Source organism: Belonocnema kinseyi, chromosome 8 (genome assembly GCF_010883055.1).
Source record: "Belonocnema kinseyi isolate 2016_QV_RU_SX_M_011 chromosome 8, B_treatae_v1, whole genome shotgun sequence".
In the NCBI taxonomy this organism is placed as follows: Eukaryota; Metazoa; Arthropoda; class Insecta; order Hymenoptera; family Cynipidae; genus Belonocnema; species Belonocnema kinseyi.
Genome location: NC_046664.1, coordinates 36,370,571 through 36,396,144, shown reverse-complemented (window position 1 = coordinate 36,396,144; position 25,574 = coordinate 36,370,571). Strand labels below are relative to the sequence as shown.

Below are 25,574 nucleotides of genomic sequence, written 5' to 3'. Positions count from 1 at the left end.
ATAAAGATGCACGAATCAAAATTGTGCTCCCAAAAAAAGATTTACAAACTTATTATTATTACTCACTTTTTGATAGGATACGCAATTTTAGTTTTATTCATAAAAAACAATAATAATAAGCAATTAAATGTTTGGACAAACAACACAAGCTACGAAAAAAATTCAACAAAAGCTGTTTGACCAAAAATTGGTGTATATTTTGGAAATTAATTCTCTTAACTGAAATTTTAACTATTTTGTTGAAAATAGAATTGATTGGCTGTGAATTATCTTTTTTGTTAAACATAAATATTCTCGAGTTTTTTATTTTTATTTAAAATCTAGTTTGTTGAAATATCAACTATAAAATTTTACATTGAAAGTGAATCTTTTTAAGTTACAAATTTAACTCTTTGGTTAATGCAGCATCGTAGTCAACAATTTTTTTGTTATATATTAAAAAATTTTTTCTGTAACTTAACATTTAACTATTTTATAGAAAAAATCTTTTTTTACGTAAACACGATAACTCTCGAAAAAATGAGTAAATCAAATCCATCTTTGGCACACTTATTTTAGGTCCTAAAAGAAAGGACGAGTTCGTGAACCAGCTATTTTTGATAAAAATTCAAAAAGTGAGCGTATTTTGAAAATGTTTGAGACCACTTTTTCTGAATTTGAAAATTCTATGTACGGATATTTATAATACTAAAAAGGACAAACAATTTATCCTTATGACTTTTTTCGATAAAATGAAATTTCTCAGAGATATAGCTCTTTCAAAAATTTTTAAATCAACCGTAAATCAAAATTTGAAGCCAAAAAACGCACGATATAAAAAAAAGTCAAGAGAAGAAAAACATTTATTTTTGAAAGCTCTGCAAGAACATCATAGAAAATTTTTGGATTTTCTTCAAAAATCAAAAATTTAATTTTTTATTGCACAAAAAATAATGAAAAATAAAAAATTCCATTTTGTGGACAAACTATGTAGGATACGAAAAAAGGTGAATTAATAAAAATTGTTATCCTACAAAAGATCTACAATTTCTTGAAGGCTCACTTCTTGATATGACGCGTACATTTGTTTTATTCGTGAAAAATAACATTGAAAAAAAATAATAAAAAAAATGTGTGGAAAAACGACGAAAGTTACGAGAAAAAAAAAAAGATTTTACAAATTACGGTCGAAAATTGAGCGCGCAGCGCGAGTGTCACGATGAGAATGTGTCCCTTAAAGTCTACAGAGCTTTGAGAAACTTATCTTTGACAATACATAATTAAGTAGAAAATTCAGAACATGAAGACGTATATAAATACTGCCATCTAAAAGAGATCTTTTTGATAAAGTTTTTTTCAAGCATTCCAAATGCAAAGAATAAATATCCGAGCGCGAAGCGCGAGGTAACCTAATATCAAGCGCGAAGCGCGAGATTCAACCGTCGCACGCCCTAGGCGCGTTCAAACTTGCGAGCGAAGCGAGCTGCGCGCGTAGCGTGCGATGAGAATGTGCCCGCGAAAGGGGCAGATTTTTTTTTGGTTTCTAGAAATTTAATTAATATTACAAGATATTTGTTAATATTTTAACACGTTAAATTAATTAAATAATACTAAACATATATTTAATTATTTCTTAAATTTGTCTCTAATGTCCACAAATCTGAATAATAATTCAAACAAATTTTTATTTTATCTGCTTATACTTAAAATTCGGTTCATATTTAGGTAAAATAATATGGGTACTATATTTGATTCAATTTAAACCGATTAAAATTTCTAATTTTTCCATTGAAATTTGGATTTTCAGATTGATGAATTTTTAACCAAATAGTCGAATTTTTCACCGTAAAGATGAATTTTTTGCCGAAAAGATTTCTAAAAAATGCATTAATTCTCAATCAAACAGTCGGATTTTCAACCAAACAAGATGAATTTTCAACAAACAGCTGAATTTTCAACTAAAAAATATAAGTTCTCAACAGAAAATGGAATAGCGAAATTTTCAGTTAAAAAAATTATTTTTCCACCAAAAATAAAACTGATCTTTTTTTAAAACAAATTTAATTTAACTTTTGATCAAATATCTTGATTTTCATCCAAAAAGACCAATACTCAACTAAAATTATGAATATTTAATTGCATTACTTGAATTTTCAAGCAAAAAAAGAATTCTCAAACAAGAAGATTAATTTTTAAACAGGAAAAATAATTTTCTACCAAGGAAGACGATTTTCCAAAAAAAAATATAAATTTTTAACAAAAAAGTTGAATTCTTAACTAAAATATACCAGTTTTCAACTAGATAGTTGAATTTTCAACCAAACTAATGAATTTCCAACTAAAATGATGCATCTTCACCTGAAATAGATGGATTTTAAACAGAAAATACATTTTTGAAAAAAAGTTCAATTCTGAACTAAACGGTTTTATTTTTAACCAAAAAGATGAATTTTCTACAACAAAGACAATTTTTCAACAAAAAAATATATTTTGTCTTTTGCATTCAAAGCGAGGAGTATTTCACTAAAATGACGAATTTTTAACTATAATAGTTCAATATGAAACTAAAACAATGATTCTTCAACCAAAATAATAAGTCTTTAACTAGAATCATTAAATTTCCAACAAAAAGATTAATTTTGATTCCAGAAGATTAAGTTCTACCAAAAAAGTAATCATTTTCAACTAAAAAGATAACTTTTCAACCAAATATTTATTAGTTATATTTCCAGTAAATAAAATAATTTTCTACAATAAAGAAAACAAAAAACAAATTTTCAACAAAATAGTTAGTACTGGCCACTGGAATAGTTCAATTCTCAGTGAAAAAGTTAATTTTCAGTTAAAGAAAAAACGAATTTTCAATAAAATAACTCATTTTTAACGAAGGAGATGAATTTTCAATTTAAATGCTGAATCTTTAACAAAAACAAATTAATTTATAACTAAAGAGAAATTATCAACAAACTAATTCAATCTTAATTCAAAAAAGATGAATCCGGAATAAAAAATGTATTAGTTGATATTTCAAACAAAAAATATTAAAATTTGTAATAAAAAATAATTAAATTCAGCCAAAAAAACGAATTTTCAATGAAACGCATGAATTTTGAACCAGATACTTGAATTTTCAAATAAAACCGATTAATTTTTAATCAAAAACAGAATAGTTGAATTTTGAGTTTAAAAAAATTGATTTCAAACAACAACAAAAAAATAATTTTCAACAAAATATTCAATTCATTAATGTAAGTCAGCTTTTACAAATGAAGAATCATTATTCAATTTAATATTGCAATTAGAAAAAAAAAATGTACGATCTCAACAAAATTCCCTGACAGATAAAAATTCCCTGGTATTTCCCGGATTTTCTAGGTATATAAAAATATCTTGACAAATCCAGGTTTTCTAGGCACGGTAGACACGCCGTGTAATAAACATATTTCGGTTTAATGGGTGATCTTTGTGCCAAAAAATCAGCAACTGTGTAGCCACTGGAGTAGGAATTTTATGAGGTGGATTTTTTTTATTGACCCAATTTTTTTTTTATTTTTAAAAGAAAAGTCTATGAGATAATTTTAATTATCACACATTTCATATCGCATGATGATATAATGCGATTTAAAATAATCTTTCTATCCTTTCTCTTTTTTTTTGAAATTATTATACAAACATAAAATAACTTTCGATTTCAATGCGTAATTCTAAAATCTTTTACTTTACAAATTATTCATTTTGATCTTTATTTTTAAGTTTACATTTTTCATTGGAAGAATTTTAAAATGCACCTTTGAAAATCGAAAGCGCATGAAACTGTAAGTTTCTGGTAAAAGGATTTTAACGTAAAAAATTGACATGTTTTAATTTGAGTTGAAAATTCAACTGTTTGGTAGTATTTTTCTTCTTGACTATAAAATCTTTTTGGGCCGAGAAATCATCTATTTTTTTCGAAAGTTCTCTTTTTTTATGAATTCGACCATTCTTGACTCAAAATACATTTTCTGATTGAAATTTCAACTTTTACATTTTTTGTTAAGAATTAATCTCTTATAATTAAAATTTTTATTAATTGTTTGGAAAATTATTCATTCTGTTAAAAAATTAACAATTTTGTTAAAAATTAAACATTTTTGGTTGAAATTCATCTTTTTTGTAAAAAATTGATCTTTTTGGCTTGAAAATTATTTTTTGTTATTAAAGATTCATTACTTTAGTTAAAAATTCACCTCTTTGTTTCAAAATGTAACTATTCTGTTTAAAATTCAACTATTTAATTGAAACTTCAACAATTTGGTTGAAAATTCTTTCTCTCTTGACTGATAAATCTTTTTTGCTATGTTACAAATTCCTATTTTTTGGATAAAATAAACTATTTTTTTTTAATATGAACAAATATCCAATAATTCATCTTCTATTGTTAAAAATTTTATTTATTGTTTAAAAATGTATTAATTTTGTTACAAAATAAACAATTTCATTTCTGGTTGAGAATGTAACTATTTCGTTAAAAATGCTTCTATTTCAGAAGAAAATTCAACTATTTAATTAAAATTTTTTTAAATATCAACTATTACATTTTTTGTTGAAATTTCACTTTTTATGATTGAAAATTTTATTAATTGGTTGAAAATTTAATAATTTTGTTAGGAAATCAATAATATTGTTCAAAATTCATCCTGTTTGGGTGAAATTAAACTATTTTATAAATAATTCATAATTTCGTCATAAAATTTCAAAAATTTGGTTGAAATTTTGTTTCTGTTTTTACTGAAAAATTTTTTTTAGTTGAATAATCAACTATTTTGTTGAAAATTCCTCTATTTTGTTTAATTCAAATGTTTTTCATTTAAAGTTAAAATCTGTTTTGGTTGAAATATCAACTATTATATTTTTTGTTGAGAATTCCATTTTATCATTTTGTTAAAAATTCATTCTCTTTAGTTAAAATTAAACTTATCCGTAGACGTGTTTTTATTTTTTTGGCTTGAAATTTAAAAAAAAAATGAACTATTTGCTTGAAAATCAACGTTTTTGTTGGAGTTTTGATTATAAAAGTCTTAAATAAAAAAAAATCTGTTTGACTTTTCTCAATAACTGACATTTTTGTATTGAAAAAGGATTGTAAAAACGGTTACCAACGATTCTTGTAGGTATTTGAATTTATTTATACGAATTGTTTAATATCAACAATTTAATTCCTTACAATCTCCCAAACTTGAGCGATTTAATTGATTTAAAAACTATTTTAATTTTTACATTCTCATTCATGAGAGTGTAATGTAATCGTCCAAATTTTCGATCTCTGGTTTTTAACGGGTCTTTACGTTTCCGCACTCACGGAATCCAAAAATCATAAAAATTTTATCGGTGGCTGTCAGTCTGTCTGTCTGTATGTATGCATGTGTGGTTACCTGAATGTATTAGCTACGCTAACTTTTGAAGGATTTATGCAATCAAGTCAGCCTTTGATACACTTCTTATAGTTCCAAAAATAAAGGCTAAGTTTGTTAAGCAGATATTTCCAACCAAAATAAAAAATTTAGAGCATTTTCAAAATTTGAAAAAAATTTTTTTTTGAAATTTGAAATTTTTTGACAAAGTTTCTTATAGATGGGCAGAAGGCTTGCAAATTATTCAAATAAAATTTTTTATTTCGATCAAAATTAGAAAAGTTATATACTTTCGAAATTTTCGAAAATTTGCAGAAAAATAAAATATATATATTTTTCTACAAAATTAAAAACTTTCATTTCAATTCATCACTAGATATCAACTATATTTAGAAGCTATGTCAGTTACATTTTTCGATCAGACAAAAATTTAAAAAATTTGAGCTTTTTCAATATTTGAATACAAATTTTTTATGAGTTTTAGAAATTTTTGTCAAATTTTCTGATGCGCGTCAAAAAGAATTGCAAATTATACTAATTACATTTTTAAATTCGATAAAACACCAAAAAGTTATATGCTTTTCAACATTTTGAAAATTTTCTAAAAAAGGTCAAACAAATTTTTCAATAGGTTCAGAAATATCAATTCAAATTTCTACTAGATGTAAAGTGTATGTTTTTCTAAACTATTATCATGAAATTTTGTAATTAAACAAAAGTTCCAAAAGTTGGATCATATTCAACAATATGCAATTTTGATTTTTTAAGAGATCCATAAGTTTAAAACGTTATGTTTAGTAGATTTTAATAAGATTTGCAAATTATTTTGAGACCCTTCTTTAAAATCAAATTGAAAAAAATGCAGTTACAATTTATGGTTGTAATTCCTTTAAGTTTAAATCAGAGTTTTCGATTGAAGTTATAGTATTTACAATATTTCAATATTAATAATATAATAATATTGGAATGTGCCCGCGCAGCATATTTTATTAATGTTCTGTTTTAAATTAATTATTTTAATCATAGCTTATGTCTTATAGTACATGAAATCCTTTTTCCATTAGTTTTATTTTTTTTTATTTATAAGTAAATATGACCCTTAAAACTGAAATCCATCACAAAATTCGTTGATCTATCAACATCATTCAATTTTTTTTCTAATAAAAGAAATTAGTTTTAATTTTTTTAATTGTAGAAAAGCATTTACAAAAATCTACCAACGTTTCGGTGTTACAGTTTTAATTCCAATGCAATTTCTCTTAATCTTAAGATTTTTGTAGACAAATTTAAAACTGTTAAAAAATAAACATTATTAAGTCAACTCAAGTTGCATATCAGCCATCAAACTTTAGCGACCTCTAACTATATATTTTTTTAATCTGAATAAATATAGAATAACTTTCGCGTCACAAGAAAGAATTTTCCGCTGCAAGGATTTAGAAAATAAAAAAATCGGATTTTGGCTGGTACATATACATTTTTTCAAAGATTTATTTTTTTTAACGAAGCTTTAACAGAGTATATAAGTGTGAAAAATAGAGGAACTATCTTTTAAATAGAAGAAATTGTTCGAAAGGGGGAGAATAACTGTAATTTCTGAATGAGGACGCTTTTTTAAATAGTTGTTTCAATCGCAGTTTTTTTCTTTTCCACGCTTGGATATGAAGTTTTTTGAAAATATGAATGTTCAGGAAGGAAATACGAGTGAAGGACTTAGTGATGTAAAAAACATAGACCTTGAAGCAATTTTTTCGATCTTTCGGTAGCTTCAATAAAGTACTTCCAAAAAGATACTTGAGAATTCGGTGGTAAAATACGAAACTGAAATAAAAGAAAAGGCCGAATTCGATTTTTGGGTTGACTGCCAAGTGATCATTTTAATAGTGTGAACGCAGATAAAATGATGAAGATTTTAGAGTTTATTAATTAGGTTGATTGTAAAAAATAAAGAAGAGGTAATATTTTTTTTATACTGCTCCATGTGGTGTTTTATTTGTCATTTCGAAAACTGATCAACCATGCTGAAGATTGAAACCAGTTTTTGAAATGCAGGGTTGCTATAAAATCACAATTTCGAAATTCCCTCATTTTCCCTGATCGTTAGAAATGTCTTTTTCAGGTATGAAAACAAGGATGAGTGAAGAAATCCTGAAAAATAATATTTCCAGCCCCCCAAAATTTCACAATTGGAGAATGCCAGAAGAATAAGATTACCAAATAATAAAATTTCCGAATAATCAAATTCCCGGATTCGAAAATTCTTGAATAATAATGGGACGACTGAAAAATATTAAAGTTTCTAAAATTATTGTTTTATCTTAAAATCACAATACTTTGATAACAATTTTATCCAGAAATACATTGCTTTCAATTATATTTATGTTAAATTCTAACATTGTTTTTAGAAAATTTAAACATTAGAAATATTTTTTTATAGAAATATTTTTTTAATCTATCTTTAATAAATAAATTAAATTGATAAAAAAATAAATTGTTTAAATACAGGAATTTTCTATTTAGAAGATTTTATAATTCTGTAATTTCCTGTCGGAAAGTTTATAATTCGGGAATTTTCCATTTCGATCATATTAGAAACTTTTCGGGAATTTTATAAATACGAAATTTTATTATTCAAGAATTTTCTAAATCCAGAATTTTGTAATTCAGGAATTTTATTATTCCCGAATATTATTATTCAGGATTTTTCAGTAATCCTGAATTGGAAAATTTCCGAAAAGTTTATAATATTACCGAATTTGAAAATTCCAGAAATTTTATAATATTATCGAATTTGAAATTTCTAGGCAATTTATAATCTTACTGAATTTGAAAATTCCTTAATAATAAAATCCCCGATAGAAAATTGTCGAATTATAAAATATCCGATCTAGAAAATTTCCGTATGCAAACAATTCAACTTTTTTATCAATAAAAATTTAATTTTAATATAATTTTAATAATTTATATAATTTTATAAATATAAAATTTTTAATTATTTAAATTAGGGAATATTATAGTTCGGATATTTTATAATTCGGCAAATTTCTGTATAGGGAAAGTTTCAAATTCGGTAATATTATAAACTGCCGGGAATTTTCTAATTAAGTATTTATATAAACTATTTGGGAATTTTATTATTCATGAATTTTACAACTCGGGAATGCGAAGACTGAAAAGTTACGAAAATTAAAATTCCGGGCACAATAAGATTTTCAAATTTAAACAAAATAAAAAATTGTTTCTTTTTGAAATTTTATTTATCTATTAAAAATACCATAATAAAATATTGTTATTAAACCAATTTTTTTATGTTGAAAGTTTTTAGAATTATTTTTCGAATTTAAAATAACAATAATTATATTAAAATTGTATAAAAATATTAATAAAAGAAGCCGTTAGCCTCAAATACAAAAGACAAATTCCCCCTAAATTTTCAACAAATATAAAATTTATATATAATTAAGGGAATTAATTAATTTTTATAAGATTAAATTTTTATAACAAAGTAGGATTCAATTCAGCACTGATTTATCTACAAGAGGGTTATCTACAAGAGTTTGGATATTTTATAATTCGTAAATTTTCTCTCGGGAATTTTCCAATATCGGAATTATATAACTCAGAAATTTTATTATTCGGGATTTTTCAGTCCTCCCGAACTTGAAAATTCCCGAACAATTTATAATATTACCGAATTTGAAAATTCCCAAAAAACAAAATAATTTATATTTTGATATTTTATAATTCGGCAAATTTCTATCAGGAATTTTATTATTATGTAATATTATAAACTCTCGGTAATTTCATTAATCGGGAATGGGATGACTGAAAAATTCAGAATTTAATTAAGTAAATTAATTGTTTTTTATAAGTTTAAATTTTTCTAACAAAGAATCATCCACTTCAGCACTGATTTACCTCCAACTTTTTTAAAATTAACAATTCAATTTTTTTAAATGTTTTTTTGTATTTAAAAAAAATACTTTGTACATTTTCAAACAAAACTTTTCATCAAAAATATATATTTTTTTAATTATTGCTATTTAAAGTTCAAGAAATAATTTGCAAAAACTTTCAGTCTAAACAGATTTTTCTTCGATATAAATATTTTATTATTTTATTTTTACTAAATAAATTACATTGATTAAAAATTTTAAAAAAGCTTTCGTTTAAATTCGGGAATTTTATAATTCGGATTTTTCAGTCATTCCTCCAATTCGGAAATTTTAATTAAAAGTGAAAAAAATCTTCATTTTCCACCTTTTTTCACCTGGAAAATATCTTTAATTAAAAATATTAATATGTTAAATATGCACTGCACATTAAGTATATGAAGGTCCAATAAAATGTTGTTTGAATTATTATTGAAATTCATGGAACAAGTTAAAAACTGATTAATTATGATTTTATTATTATTTATTTAATTATTGAATGTTGATAATGTATTTAAAAATACCTTGTAATATAATTTGCTGAAGCTTCGTAAATTAAACATTATTAATGAATTGTGAGGGAATTTTTGGTACCGGGCTTTGAGCAAACACTCTGTTATAAAAACTCAGATATTAAATATAAAATCTCGTTTTTAAAAAGTGATGTTTTATTTTTTAAAAAAACAAAAACAAATTACTGTTTGTAATATTAAAGATGAAGAAAATGTTTTTTTTCTTCAGTTCATTTTTTTTTGTGTAGAACTGGAAATGTGAAACCCACAGACTAAGCGGAAAAGAATGCAGTCTGCGAGCGTTGCACCGACATTCTTCGCGCAGAAGGTGATTCACGGCGATTGAACTATAATTGAAGCAAAAATGAGTCACTTGTTAAGGAACGACTCGAGAAATACAACAAAGAATCGATTTACAAACAAAAAAAAAATAAATAAAACGATTGCTTTGTAGGTTTTAAGCAGTTTTTAAGTATTTCGTTTTTTAATGCATACACATGAATTTTCAAATAAAAAATATAAATTTTCAACTTAAATGGAATAAATAAATTTTAAGTTCAAAAATTAATTTCCAATGGAAAAAAGATTTATTTTAAATATAATAGTTCAATTTTCAACAAAAGTGATACTTTTTTTTAACTGCATTAATGAAAAGATAATTTTTTTAAAACTAAAATGATGAATCATTAACTGCATCAGTTGAATTTGTAACCAAAAACGAATTATCAATAGAATATTATTTTTCTGCTAATTAATTTATTCATTAATTTTAATTTTCAATTAAAAAAAAAAATTAATTAATTATATTTCAACCAAGGAGATTATTTTTGTACCAGAAACGGAAAATTTTGATCAAAATGCATGAGTTTTCAACAAAAATGATAAATATTAAAGCAGAATATCATTCATTTTAAATAAAAAAGATGTATTATCAACTAAAATCATGAATCTTTATCTAAAATATTTGAATTTTCAACTCAAAAAAAAAAAAAAATTTCAACCAAAAATTGAATACTTAAATGTATAGTTAAAAATGTTAATTTTTAACCAAAATCAAAAATCAAATTTCCAATAAAGTTAAAGTTAAAGAAGTTTATTCTCAATCGAAAAAAAAAACTAATTTTTAACAAAAAAGTTAATTTTCAACCAAATTGTTGAATTTTCAAAAATGTATGTAGCGCAATCTGCAACCAACAAGATTATTTTGCTATCAAAAAAGACTAATTTAAAAAAACATGAATTTTCAATCAAAAAGATAAATTTTCAACCAAGAAGATTAATTTCCTATAAAAAAGACAATTTTTTCAAAAAATACATAAAATTTCAACTAAAAGAGATCAATTTTCAACAAAAAATTAAACAGTTATATGTGTACTTAAAAAATAATTTTAAACGCAATATTAAATACTTACATTTTCAGTTAAAAAAGGTAATTTTTAACAAACAAAAAAAAGAATTTTCAACAAAATAGTTGAGTTTTCAACCAAATTGATAACTTTTATAAACTTAAATAATCTTTAACTGCAATAGTTGAAATTTAAACAAAATTTCAACCAAAAGGTTAATTTTCTACCAAAATGACAACTTTTTATCAAAATAAATAAATTTCAACCGAATAGTTGAATTTTCAGTAAGAAATTAAATTTTTCATCCAAAAATCGAATAGTTAAATTTTTAGTTCAAAAAATTAATTTTTAACAGAGAGAAAATTCTCTCTGTTTTGAACAACAAAAAACGATTTTTCAACAAAATAGTATAATTTTCAATGAAGAATATAAATTTTCAATTAAAATCAGGAATCCTTAACAAAAGAAATGAACATAAAGTTTCAACCAAATGGTTAAATTTTGAAATCTAAAAGTTGACTTTATTTTTGAACCAAATTGTTGGATTTTTATCAATATAGTTAAATAAATAATATAAATAGATACATTTTTAACAAAAAATTGATTTGTTAAATTTTTAGTTAAAAGATGAATTTTCCACGAAAAAAAAGGAATTAAGAACAAAACAGTGAAATATTCAACCAAAAAGATGAATTTTCAATTAAAATGATGAATCTTCAACCACAAATGGAATAATTATGTTTTAGTTGAAAAAATGAATTTTTAACCGAAAAAAAATCAAATAAGTTGCTGAATATTAATATAGTAAATTTTAATAAATAAATAAATAAATTTGACAGTATTTTAATTATTAATCAAAATATATTTAAAATCTTAAAAATAAAATGAATTATTTTTTATATTTATTTTTTATTGAAAAAATGTAATTTATTTGTTTAATAAATTTTTTAATATAAAATAATATAATTCAATAAAATACTTAAATTTTGAACTAACGAAATAAATTTTCAACCAAAAAAATGAATACTCAACCAACACGATTAATTTTATGCTGAAAAGATGATCTTTAACAAAACAGTTCAATTTTCAATCTAAGAAATTAATTTTTAACCAAAAACGATTAAAAAACAGTTGAATTTAAACAAAAAAGATGGATTTTCAACTAGGAACAATTTTTCAGTCAAGAGTGAAAAAAGAGTCAACAAAACTCTTGAATTTTCAAGCAAAAACCTGATTTTTCAACCAATTAGTTGAATTTCCAACAAAAAAAGATAACTTTTCTACCAAACCTAGAACCTAGTTAAATTTAAAAAAAAATCTAAAAAAAAAAGAAACGAAATTTCAGCTAAATAGTTGGATCCACTAATACAAAGCTATTTTACAAAATTAAAAAAACATAAGTTACTTAATTGTATATATCAAAATGAAGAAAAAAAATTAAGCACACTCTTGAAAAATTCCTTGAATTTAAAAACAAAATCCCTGAAAATTTCACGCTTTTCCAGACATAAAAAAATTCCCCGACAATTTTTCGAATGAAAATCAAGGAAAGAAGGAAGAGTGTAATAAATATCTTGAAGAAAAGAAACCCAATACTGTTGAATCTTATATTAACAATAATTGCAGAAAAGCGATAAGGACATAGACCGTTTATCGCACAACGTATCCTAGTTTGCTTCTTTTTTTTACATCATATAATACATTCACAGACACAAAATTCATTCATAACAATCCACTCATCAGCAATTAAATTTTCCGCTCATGCACTCGCATTCTTTCTTTCTATACATGTATAAGTTCCATGAGCGCTACCGACTCGATCTTAATATAATACAAGGCGTTTTCCCTAAAACCAGGGAACGTTAAAGGGTATTTTTTTGTGATCTGGGATCAAACAGAACCAATATTGTATGAATTAAAATTAAAAATTGTCTAAAAGTCTTTTAAAAATGCAAAAAAATTGTTACTGAAATTAGACCGACAAACGCTGTATCTATCTGGCATTCTGGCAAGCAAGAGTTAATAAAAACCCGTCAATTAATATAATCAATAGACTATTTAGAGTATTTTCCTTCCTCTTTTTCTTACTTCTCCTCATTATAGAAACTATTATCCAGTTTCTATTTCTACTATTCAGTAACAAATTTGGTTCGTTTCTAGTCCATACCACAAACTAGCGATCCTACTTGATGTGAACATTGTACAATGTACTACGTTATTTCCTGAATTTGAATTCAATGTCTCTTTTTCGTCTCGATTAAAAAAATAAAAACAATTCTCGGACATGCGTTTAAAAGGGCAAACTAAGCGAAATAACAGAAATACTTTGAAATTGATTGTCTGAATAAAACTTAAAAAGTGTCACGAATACCATCATTCGTTTACTCACTTTATCAAGATTTTTTATCATCACTCTAGCTTTAGACTCAATTGCTGCCTTCCACATTTTTTTCACTTCGCCAACAGTAAATTACCTAAATGAAAAATAGGTAAAACTTAAAGCCAGTTGAGCCTCGGCGTTAGTTGACAGAAGACTTATAATTTTAAAAAATTTAAACTGACCGAAAACGACATTTCAGTATGCGCGAGAATAATTTCGAAAAGTTAGTAAATGAGATGGTATTCAATTTTACAAACATCTTTTTTCGATTCTCTGAAAACGATAGGAATTTTTTTGGCTAAATTAGTTATTCCGAAAGAGCTTTTTTTTTTATTTCAACGATAGAGTCGCGCGAAATTTCGCAACGCGTGAGTTACTGTCTTTGGATTCTCCGCCCTGTAAAAATCAATTAATTAGTTTCTAATATATCTAAAGACAAATTTAAATTTAAATCAATTCTGGGTGGCCACTCGACTGAAAAGTTTAAATTATTATATTATGACCTAACAGTCATAATAATAAAATTTAAATATAATTTAAACATTTAATTTCAGTCTATAATTTTATTCATTATAATTACAGCTTATATGCTTTAATTTTTTTAAACAATAATTTTTGGGAAATGTTATTTCCATATTTATGTCCAAGAGGTTTAAATTTTAAAAGCTGTCAATTCAAAATTGTCGCAAGAAAAATTTAAAATTTACACACGTTTTATTTTCAATTCTTCAATGTAAGTTTAAAAATTTTAAATTGCTTAATTGTTTATTTAAATGTAGTAATTTGCATAGTTGGGCTTTTTCTTCCGCTTTAGGCAAAATTTGTCATTTTTGTTCAATTTCAATTTACAAATGCTCACTTTATTCCTTGAAAGGTTCTTTACAATTTAATTAATTCTATTTTTATTAAATATTATTAGGAAAATGTTTGTTATTCAATAAATTACTAACCAAACTGTAGGTATTATTTGCAGATAAAAAAATTTGGAAATTAAAAATACGATTTTTGCCTAAAACAGCAGAAAAAAAACAAATGTGCAAATAACTAAATTTAAATAAGCATTTATGACCTCAGCTACTTTAATATTATTTAAGCTTGGAGTTTTTATTTATTAATTTTATAGATTAAGTTAAAGATCAGGTAATTTTGAACTTGGCGGATCATTGAAATATTTGTGCACTGTTTTTGAAAATGAAGAATTACTATTTAAAATTGTTTAATTTTGAATCCATGAATTTGGAATTTTTCACTTTTTAAGAATAAAAATTAAAACAAATTTTTATTTTAAGTCTTTAATACAGACTTTTAATCTAATTTTGGATAACAATTTTTACCTGCAATTGGTTGCAACATTTATTTTTAATCACGTTCAAAGTGTTTTCATTGTATACGTGAAATCTTTATATTTTTTTGAAAATCTAAGTGAAATATTTCAAATCTTTGTAATCTTTGTACAAATTTTTTAATCTTTGTAAAATTTTTTAAATCATTGAAATAATTTTAAATATTCATGAAATTTTTGTGAAATCTTAAAATCTTTGACATCTTTTAAATCCTTTGAAATTTTTTGTAAAATATTTATAATCTTTATTAACTTCTTCTATTTTTTTCTATTTTTTATTATCATTTTATATTATCTTATATATATTATTATTATTATTTTATATTATTCTTTATTTTCTTTATTATTTTAAGATATTTGAAATATTTGTCGAATCTCTGAATTATATCAAAAGCCTCTAAAATCTTTTATAATCATTTGAAATGCTTATGAAACCTTTGTGAAATCCTTTGAAATATTTGGAATATTTTCAATCTTTGTGAAGTCTTTTGAAATCTTTATAAAATCTTTGTACAATCACGGAAATCTGTAAAATTTTGAAAATCTTTCGAAATATTTGTTAAATCTTTGAAATCTATAAAAAATCTTCGTGAAATCTTTGTAATTTTTATCAAATCTTTGAAATATTTTGAATATTTCTTAAAATCTTTGAAATCTTTTACAAATTCTAAAATGCTTCAACCTCTTTTGAAATATTTTCAAATTTTTTAACTCTTTAAAATTTTTGGGAATCATTAAAATATTTGCGAAATCTTTGTCGAATTTTTGAAATATTTAAATATATTTTAAATCTTTAAAAATATTTTTTCACTAATTTGAAAGCTCTATTAAATCTTTGTGTAATCTTCGTAAAACCTTTGAAATCTTTGTAAAATCTTGAAAGCTTTTGGAATCTTTTAAAACTTCTACAATCTTTCAAACATTTTCGAAATCCTTGTTAAACTTTTGAAATTTTTGAAATATTTGTGAAATCTTTAAACTTTTAAAATATTTTAAAATCGTTTGAAATACCTATGAAATCTTCATAAAACCATAGAAATTTTTTTGAAATCTTTTAAAACTTCTAAGATCTTTCAATATCTTTTCAAATCTTTGTGAAAGTCTTGATGTCTTTATGAATTATTTAAAAAAATTTTAAATATTTCAAAATATTTTTAAATCTTTATGATCTTCGTTGATCCTTTGAATTCTTTGTGAAACTTTTTAAATCTTCGTGAAACTTTAAAAATATTTTTGAACATTTGAAAAATGTTATCAAAATATTTTAAAACCTTTTGGAATCTTTAAAATGTTTGTTATCTTTGTGGAACTTTTGAAATCGTTAAAATCTTTGAAAAATCTTTGTATTCTTTTGAAATTTTTATCAAAGCTTTGAAATATTTTAAAACTTTTAAAATATTTTTAAATCATTTGAAATCTTTGTGAAACTTTTGAAATTTTGATGAAACCTTTGAAATCGTTCTGAAATCTTAAAAATCTTTTTAATCTTTGTGAAATCTTTTGAAGTTCTTATGATACCTTTGTAAAACCTTTAAAATCTGTAAAAAATCTTGTGAAATCTTTATGAACACTTTGACATATTTGTGAAACTATTAAAATCTTTATGAAGCTATTGAAATATTTTAAAACTTAAAATAACATAAAATCTTTTGAAACTTTTATGAATTTTTTGTGATACCTTTTAAATCTTTTAACAACTTTGTCAAATCTTTTAAAACTTGTAAAAGGTTTCAAAGTCGTTGAAATCTTGGTGAAACCTTTGTAATTTTTGAGAAATTGTTTAAATCCTTTGAAATATTTTGAATACTTGGTCAAATCTTTGAAATCTTTTTTAACTTCTAAAATGTTTCAATATTTTCTGAAATATTAACAATTTTTTAAAATATTTATCAAATCTTTGTGAAACTTTTGAGATATTCGAAATCTTTGTAGAATTTTTAAAAATATTTAAATATATTTTAAATCTTTCAAAATAGTTTTCAATAATTTAAAATCTTTATGGAATCTTTGTGAAATCTTTGTGAAATCTTTGTGAAATATTTTTCAATATTTATGAAATCTTCGTAAAACCTTTGAAATCTTGGAAATCTTTTAAAGCTTTTAAAATCTCTAAAAATTTTTCACACTTTTTTGAAATCTTTTAAAATTTTTAAACATTTAACAAGAGTATGAAATTTTTATTAAATCTTTTTGAAACCTTTTAAATCTTCGTGAAACCCTTAAAATATTCGTTAAACTTTTTAAATATTTAAAAAATTGTATGAAATTTTTACAAAATCTTTGACATAAAATCACTTAAATCTTTTGGAATCTTCGTAATCTTTGTAAAATCAACGTAAAGCCTTTGAAATCGTTGAGAAATATTTGAAATCTTCTAGAACCTATTAAAACTCCTAAAATCTTTCAAAAATTGTTGAAACCTTTGTTAAACCTTTCGAATTTATGTTAAACTTTTGAAATATTGTGAAATCTTTTTGAAAATTTAAAATATTTCAAAATACTTTTAAATTTATATTAAATCTTTAAAAACATTTAATCTCGTTGAAATATTTGTGAAATATTCTGAAAGATTCGAAACCTTTTAACACCTTTGAAATTTTTTGAATGCTTTGTCAAATCCTTGAAATATTCTGAAAACTTGGTCAAATCTTGGAAATTTTTTAAAACTTTAAAAATATTTCAAAATATTTTAAAATTTTTTGAATTTTTTAATCTTTTCGAATCTTTAAAACCTTTGTCATCTTTGTGAAACTTTCGAAATCGTTGAAAAATCTTTGAGAAGCTTTTGAGTCATTTGAAATCTTTGTCGAATCTTTGAAATATTTTTAAACTTTTAAACGCTTTTAAAATATCTTTAAATCATTTGAAATCTTAGGGAAACTTTTGTAATTTTTTCAAAATACTTTAAATCATTTGTAATCTTTTGAATACTTGGTAAAATCTTTTTGAATGTTTCGAGATATTTTAAATCTTTGTCGAATCTTTTAAATGATTAAATATATTTTAAATCTTTTACAATCTTTTTCAATAATTTGAAATCTTGATTAATCTTTTTGCAACCTTTAAAATCGTTGTGAACTCCTTTGAAATATTTAAAATCTTTCCAAATTTTTGTGCAATTTTTGTAAAACCTATGAAATCTTTGTGAAATCTTTGAGTTTTGAAATCTTTTAAAATTTCCAAAATCTTTTAACAAATTTTAAAATATTTTTTAAGCCTTTGCAATTTTTGTAAAACTTTTGGAATATTTGTGAAATCTTTAAACTTTTAAAACATTTTTAAATCGTTTGAAATATTTATAAAATCTTCGTAAAACCCATAAAATCATTGTGAAACCTTTTTAAATCTTTGTGAAATCTTTTGATATCTTTTAGAACTTCTAAGATCTTTCAAAATCTTCTGAAATCTTTGTGAAAGTTTTAATATCTTTGTAAATTCTTTTAAAGCTTTAAAAATATTTCAAAATATTTTGAAATTTTTATGAAATCTTTGTTGAATCTTTGAATTTTGTTGAAACTCTTGAAATCTTCGTTAAATCCTTTTTAAAATGTTCAGACTCCTTTGAAATTTGTATGAAATCTTTTAAATCCTCAGAAATTTGTTGAAGGCTTTGTCAAATCTTTGAAATTTATTGAATACATTGTCAAATCTTTTAAAACTTTTAAAATGTTTGAACTTCTTCCGAAATATTAACAATTTTTTTTAATCTTTATGAAATCTTTGTGAAAGTTTTGAGACATTTGAAATCTTTGTCGAATTTTTTAAATATTTAAATATATTTTTAATCTTTAAAAATCTTTTTTAATCGTTTTAAATCTATATGGAACCTTTGTGAAATCTTTTTAAATATTGATGAAATCTTCGTAAAACCTTTGAAATCTTTCTGAAAATCTTGATAACTTTGTGAAATCTTTTAAAACTTCAAAAATCTTTGATAATACTATGAAATTTTTATTGAATCTTTGTGAAACCTTTGAAATTTTAAAATATTTTTAAATCTTTCAAAAACTGTATGAAATTTTTAAAAAACCTTTGACATGAAATCACTTATATCATTTGGAATCTTCTTAATCTTTGTAAAATCTACGTAAAGCCAAATCTTTTAAAACTTTTAAAACATTTCAAAATATTTTAAAATTTTTGCAATTTTTTAAATCTTTTCGAATCTTTCAAACCTTAGTAATCTTTGTGAAACTTTTGAAATCGTTGAAAAATCTTTCTATTATTTTTTAAATCATTGTGAGATCCTTGAGAAGCTTTTGAGACATTTGAAATCATTGTCGAATCTTTGAAATATTTATAAAATCCTTGTGAAACCTTTGTAATTTTTGTGAAATCTTTTAAATCCTTCGAAATCTTGTGAAAACTTGGTCAAATCTTTGAAATCTTTTAAAACTCCTAAAATGTTTTAACATCTTCTGAAATATTTGAAAATTAAAATTTTTAAAAAATCTTTTGGAATCCTTAAACTCTTTGTGAAACTTTTGAAATCCTTTTAATCTTATAAAATATTTGTAAAACTTAGAAAAATTTTATTACATTTTTGGGAAACCTTCGACAATTTTGTGAAATTTCTGAAAGCTTTTGGAATCTTCGGCATTTTTATGAAATCTTTTAAAATATTGATAAAATCTTCGTTAAATCTTTGAAATGTTTGTGCAATCTTTGAAATCATTTGGATTCTTTTAAATTTTCGAAAATCTTTAAGAATTTTTAAAAATCTTTGTTAAGCCTTAGACATTTTTCTGAAACTTTTGAAATTTTTATCAAATCTTTTTCAAATCTTTTAAATATTTTAAAATCGTTGAAATCTTTGTGCTAACTTTTGAAATATTTAAAATCTTTATGAAATCGTTTAAAGTCTGGTTCACAATTAAAAGTCGAGTGTTGAACCCCTTGTTATTTATGTACCAAAAAGTTTTAACATTAAAATCAACACGACAAATGTTTTAAACCCGTTAATAAATGGGGAATATTTTTAGAGATTGGACTGGCCACCCTAAAAATAATAATAATATAAATAAAAAATATCACGTTTAAATCAAGTGCAAACCTCGTAACGGAATTTCTAAATTCCAGAAGCTGTTCCGGCGTCGCGGTGGGAGAACCTCCCGCGTTTTGTGCAGGCATTGCCTTGATAGCTTCTTCCAACCAAGTCGAGACCATCTGGTAGAATAAAAATGTTGTTATCTGAGCCTCAATACTTTTTTTTTAAAAGGCAGACGCAACTCACCTCCCTGCTGGTTAATGCTAGTTCAACGATTACATCAGCTACGTCCGTTAACATATAAGTAGAGAGCGAAAATACAGCCGCATGTAATAACCTTGCTATTAGTGTTTGTCCCTTTTCCGTCACTATTTGTTGAACCAATTGTCGCCTAACCGGGAAGTCAGATCGATTCTACAAAAATATAATTATAAATAATTAGGGGGAATATGAGTGAATTTAAAAATACAGGGCTCGGATCGACTAAAATAGTTTGTCTAATCAAATCCTGGGAAAAAATTCCCTGACAATTCCAGCATTTTTTTTTTCCAGGTATCTAAAGTTTTTTCAATGTAATTATTAATATATGGTAACAGTTTTAATCGAAGAAAAAAATTCCCAGTTTTTTCCCGGTTCGCAAACATTTTTCCCGGTCAATAAAATTAAAAAAATCAAACTCTATTCTAAACATTTTTCCATTTAAAGGAATAAAAAATAAACAATTTGAATATTCAAATAACTTACACGTGTGCACTGAAAGGTACTAACACTTTTCAATTGAACAATATTAAATGAAATGCAGATAAACTGCAAAATTTAGAATTTTTAGCATTCATAAATTATAGAGTTCAAAAATTTAGATTAAGTTCCAAAAAGATAAATCCACATTAACATTTTCAATAATCTAAATTTAAAAATCGATCAATAAACATAGTTTGAGCATACTTGAAAATATTAAAAATTTTATTTCAAAATCTTGAGAAATTTATAAGTTGTTTTAAATTTTTTCAAATTTAAAGTCATTTTTGAGATTTTTCAGAAATTCTACATAAATTTGAAATTAATTTAATTTGCACTACAACTTCTAGAAAATCCTACGAATTAAAACAAATTTCCTTCAAATTTAGATTTATAAATAACAATTGAACACTTATTATTTGTAGAAAAAATTAGGGTAATTTTAAGAGATATTTCGAATTTTTAAAAAGATACAAAATTAATTTAGAACTTGAAATGATATCAAATAATTTAAAAGAAGTATATGTACCGACAAAATTCGACTATTCGTACTAAAATTTCGGTGCAAATAGCCAAAGCCTCGTTTAAAACAAAATGTAGATTTTTGCAGATTTCATAAATTTACCTTTCAAGAATTGTGAAAGGCTTCAACAGAAGAAAAACATTTCCTTATGATTCCATGGAAAATTAAAACTGGTTTTTCATTTTGAAAAAATATTTTAACAGAATATTTAAAAAGATTTTAAGAGTTTTTCCAAATTGTAAAAAAGAGAATCTGAAAGATTTTAAGGATTTTTTTTTAAAAGTGCAAAATTTTCTAAAAATTGTAGGAAAGATTATATTTATTTTAAAATATGTTTAGAAACTCTGAAGAAAATGTAAACACACTTCGTTTAAATTACTTAACATCATATTAAGCTTTAAATTAATTTAGAATCTTTTCGAAACTTCTAAGTATCTCTTAAAATTACTCAAATTTTTTTAAAAATAATAAGTGTTCAATTATTATTTCTAAATACAAATTTAACAATTTCGGTTACAAATTACATATTTTTAAATTAGAAAACTAAAAATTGCAACGTTGAAAGTTTAAAAGCTTTTCGAAATTTTAACAATTCAAAGCTTTCTATGTCAAATAATTATGTTTCAAATGGTTTACTATTAAATACTTCGCTTTAATTTACTCGTATTAAATTAACAGTCAAATAGTGCTAAATGTTAAATAATAATTATTTTTCTTAATTAAAAAATTTCAAATTAAATGGATTAAAAAGTGAATCATTTAGACTGAAATAATATTTTTAATTTAATAAAAGCCATTAATTGCGAATATACGCTATTATACGCTTGAAAATAAAAATCTAAAATGAAGAATTTTTAAAGTAAAAGATTTTTGAAAAACGCATTGTAAACTGAATGATAGAATTAAGAAAAGGTTTTAATTCAAATGATTATGTTAAAAGCTGTTGAAATCGAACTTGGACAGATTTTTCTTCTGGAAATTTGTAAAATTCTCGGTCATTTGCCGGTTAATCATTTCTAAAATTTGTCCAAAAATTTCATGAATTTGAACAATAGATCAAACAAATTTTAATTTTCAAGTTTAAAATAATGAGTTTCTAACAATATATATGGATTTTTAACTAAATAGTTGAATTTTCTACAAAAAAAATAATTTTATACAAAAATATGATTTTTTTCCAAGACCAAACTATCAACTATCAACAAATTAGTTTTATTCCAGAAAAAAGGTAATTCTCAAACCAGAAGACTAAATTTCTACAAAAAAAATACAATTTTTAACAAAATACATGAATTTTAGCGAAATAGTTAAATTATCAACTACGAAAACCAAATAGTTTTCAGGTTTTCCCTGATTTGTGTTCACCCTGATTAAGGTCACAAAATATTCAAATTGAAAAAAATATTAATGGTATACAGTATCATTTAGAACACATATTCAGGGTGGTGATTCGGTGAACGATTTCAAATTCCTGGGTTTTCCCGGTCAACCAAAACTGAAATAATTGCGCTTTTGGTTGAAAAAAATAACTTTCAACCAAAAAATATAACTTTTTAACTAAAAAAGATCAGTTTTTAACCAAAAATTAAATAATTAAATTTTTGGTCAAAAAATTAATGTTCAAGAGACGAATTTTTAATAAAAATTGTGGAATATTCCTAGAATGACAGTTACATTTTTCAGTTTAAAAAAATAATAATTTTCAACCTTTAACCAAAAAAAGAAACAATTTTTCAACAAAGTAGTTAAATTTTCGGCAAAAACATTCCTTTTCATACAAAGAAAAATGGATTTTCAACAAAATAGCTCATTTTTCAACCAGAGGTGAATTTGCAATTAAAATTATGAATCTTGAACGAAAAAAATCATTTTTAAGAAATGAGTTTAACTTTCAACCAAGTAATTTTATTTCAAACCTAAAAGATGAATTTTCAACTAAAATGATAATTATTTACCACAAATACATACATTTTTAACCGAAAGGTCGAATTTTTAATCAAGGAGATTAAATTTCAAGGAGTAAGAACATTTTTAATTAAATAAAATCAGTTTTTAACATAATACGTGAATTTTCAATGAAATAGTTCAATTTTCTATTGAAAATGTGAAATTTTCACAAAGTAAACAAATTTACAAATCTATAGTTTAATTTTTTTTATTAAAAATATCAATCTTCAACCAAAAAGTTGATTTTCATCCAACAAAGATTTGTTACTTGTTAAATAAAAAAATTAAAGTTGTAACGTTCGAAGTGTGGTTTTTTTATTTAGTTTTTAATATTTGATTTATAATTACTGATTTTAAATGACTTGTCAAACATTTTTAAATGTTTCAGAAATTGTTATTTTTCCTCATTACAAAATTAAAATTGTTTAATTTTTAAATTTTAGAAAAAAAAACAATATTTCACATTGAATAGAAGCCTTCAATTATGAATATATTATTTTCAAGGTATTTTTAAACTGAAAATAGTTTATAAAGTTTCAATCGGACGTTTAGATTTATTTCATTATTAAGACTTTCCAATTGAAACAGGTTAATTGCCGTTATAATCTGAAAATTCTTAAATTTCAAACAGATTTCAAATCGTCTTGTAAAATCAATTAATATTCAATTATTAACCCCTAATGCATAGTTTAATTCTGAAAAATCATTATAATTTATATTTAGAGTTGGTAAACTGAAATGTTTGTTTTTAAAACACAATCAAGAAGATTCGGCGGACGATTTAAAATTCCGGGTCATTTCCCGGATTTTCTCGGGCAAGTTTTCCAATTCCCCGGTCACTTAAAAGTAACATTCATATTTGTCGCAAAATATTTACTTTAAATCATGACGTTCATTCTAATCATCCTTTAACACAACAAAGAAAAAAAGTGTAAAATAAATGATTTTTAAATAGAAATATGAATCTTCACCTGAAATAGTGGAATTTTTAACCCAACAGGTGAATTTTCAACTAAAATGATAAATATTTAACTGAAATACTTGCATTTTTAACTGAAAAGATGAATGTTTAAACAATAAGATTAATTGTCAAACAAAAAGATTAATTTTCTACCAAAAAATACCATTTTTAAATAAAAATACATGAATTTTAACGAAATAGATTAATTTTCAATCACAGGATATAAATTTTTAACCAAATAGTTGAATTTTGAACTAAAATAAATCAATTTAACTAAAAATTTAATAATTAAATTTACAAACAAAAAATGAGTTTTCAACTGCAATTATGGAATATTCAACTGCAATTGAATGTTCATTTTCAGTTAAGAAACAAAATTATTTTCAACCCAAAAAGAAACAAATTTTTCATAGGACTTTATTTTTCTACTAAGAACGGTTAAATTTTCAGTTGAAAAAATTAACTTTCAACCAAACTTTGAAAATTATAATTTTCAACTAAAATGATGAATTTTCAACTGGAATAGTTTAATTTTATTCCTACCAAAAAGATAAATTTTCAGCCAATAATATTAATCGTCTACAATAAAAGACGAAATTTTCACAAAGTACACAAATCTACAAATCTATAGTTTAAATTTTTAATAAAAAATATCAATTTTCAACCAAATAGCTCTTTTTCATCCAGCAAAGATAAATTTTCAACCAAAAATCAAATAGTTGAATTTTCCGTTTTTCAGTAAAATAGTTAAACTTTCTACTGAAATAGTTGAATTATTAGTAAAAAAAAAAATTATTTTCAACAAAGTATTGATCAAAATTATTAAAATAATGAGAACTTGAATTTTACAGCGATCAGAAGTAAATTCCCAATCATTTACCGATCGACACAAAATTCCCGGTTTCCCGGTCAACTCGCCACCCTAATATTATAATATAATGTAAAATTATAATTATTATTCAAGATAAATACCTCGATATTTCGACCACTGTGGATCAGATCGAAGAAAAACTTCATAACGGAAGCGTTTGCGTCCCTGTGGTCAAGACTGCAAGCGACTAAAGCGCAATCGACGATACTGCCTATCGCTGCAGAATTCAAAAATGGCACAGGCGCCCTTTGAAGGAATCTAGAAAGAAATTGTCATTAAACTGAGTTAATTTTAAAAATATAGGAATTTTCCAAGATTTTAATTTAAATAAAAACTTAGATTGGAAAATTGATATACAAGAATTAGTTTCAAAACAAACTGAAGATTTTAATTGTAAAGAAGTATTAAGGTTCAGCAGCACTTTTGTAAGGAACATAAAATTCGATTAAACTAAGAAATAAACACGCGCGACTTCTTTAATGTCTCCTGCAATTTAAAAATTAAAATATAAAATAATTATTAACTAAAACAAAATGTTTGTATTTAATAGTATCTATTTTCGAAAATAATAGAAAAATAATGATAATATTTCTGATAGTTGACGAAAATTGATATCCCAACTTCAGAATAATTGTATAATGTTTTTGAATAGATTATCAAACCGTG

General features: G+C 23.6%; 1 protein-coding gene across 2 annotated transcripts in view; it reads right to left on the bottom strand.

Moving 5' to 3' along the window:
• Positions 1-12,978: 12,978 nt before the first annotated feature.
• Positions 12,979-25,574, bottom strand: part of LOC117178334 (transportin-3) — a 60,163-nt gene continuing 47,567 nt past the window's right edge. For both annotated transcript variants that reach the window (XM_033369745.1, XM_033369746.1), the window contains exons 14-17: positions 25,010-25,166; positions 20,115-20,282; positions 19,935-20,047; positions 12,979-13,935 (exon numbers count right to left, since the gene is read on the bottom strand). In XM_033369745.1, the coding sequence (XP_033225636.1) occupies positions 13,875-13,935; positions 19,935-20,047; positions 20,115-20,282; positions 25,010-25,166 (499 nt within the window). In that variant the 3' untranslated portion in view covers positions 12,979-13,874. The remainder of the gene's footprint in view (positions 13,936-19,934; positions 20,048-20,114; positions 20,283-25,009; positions 25,167-25,574) is intronic.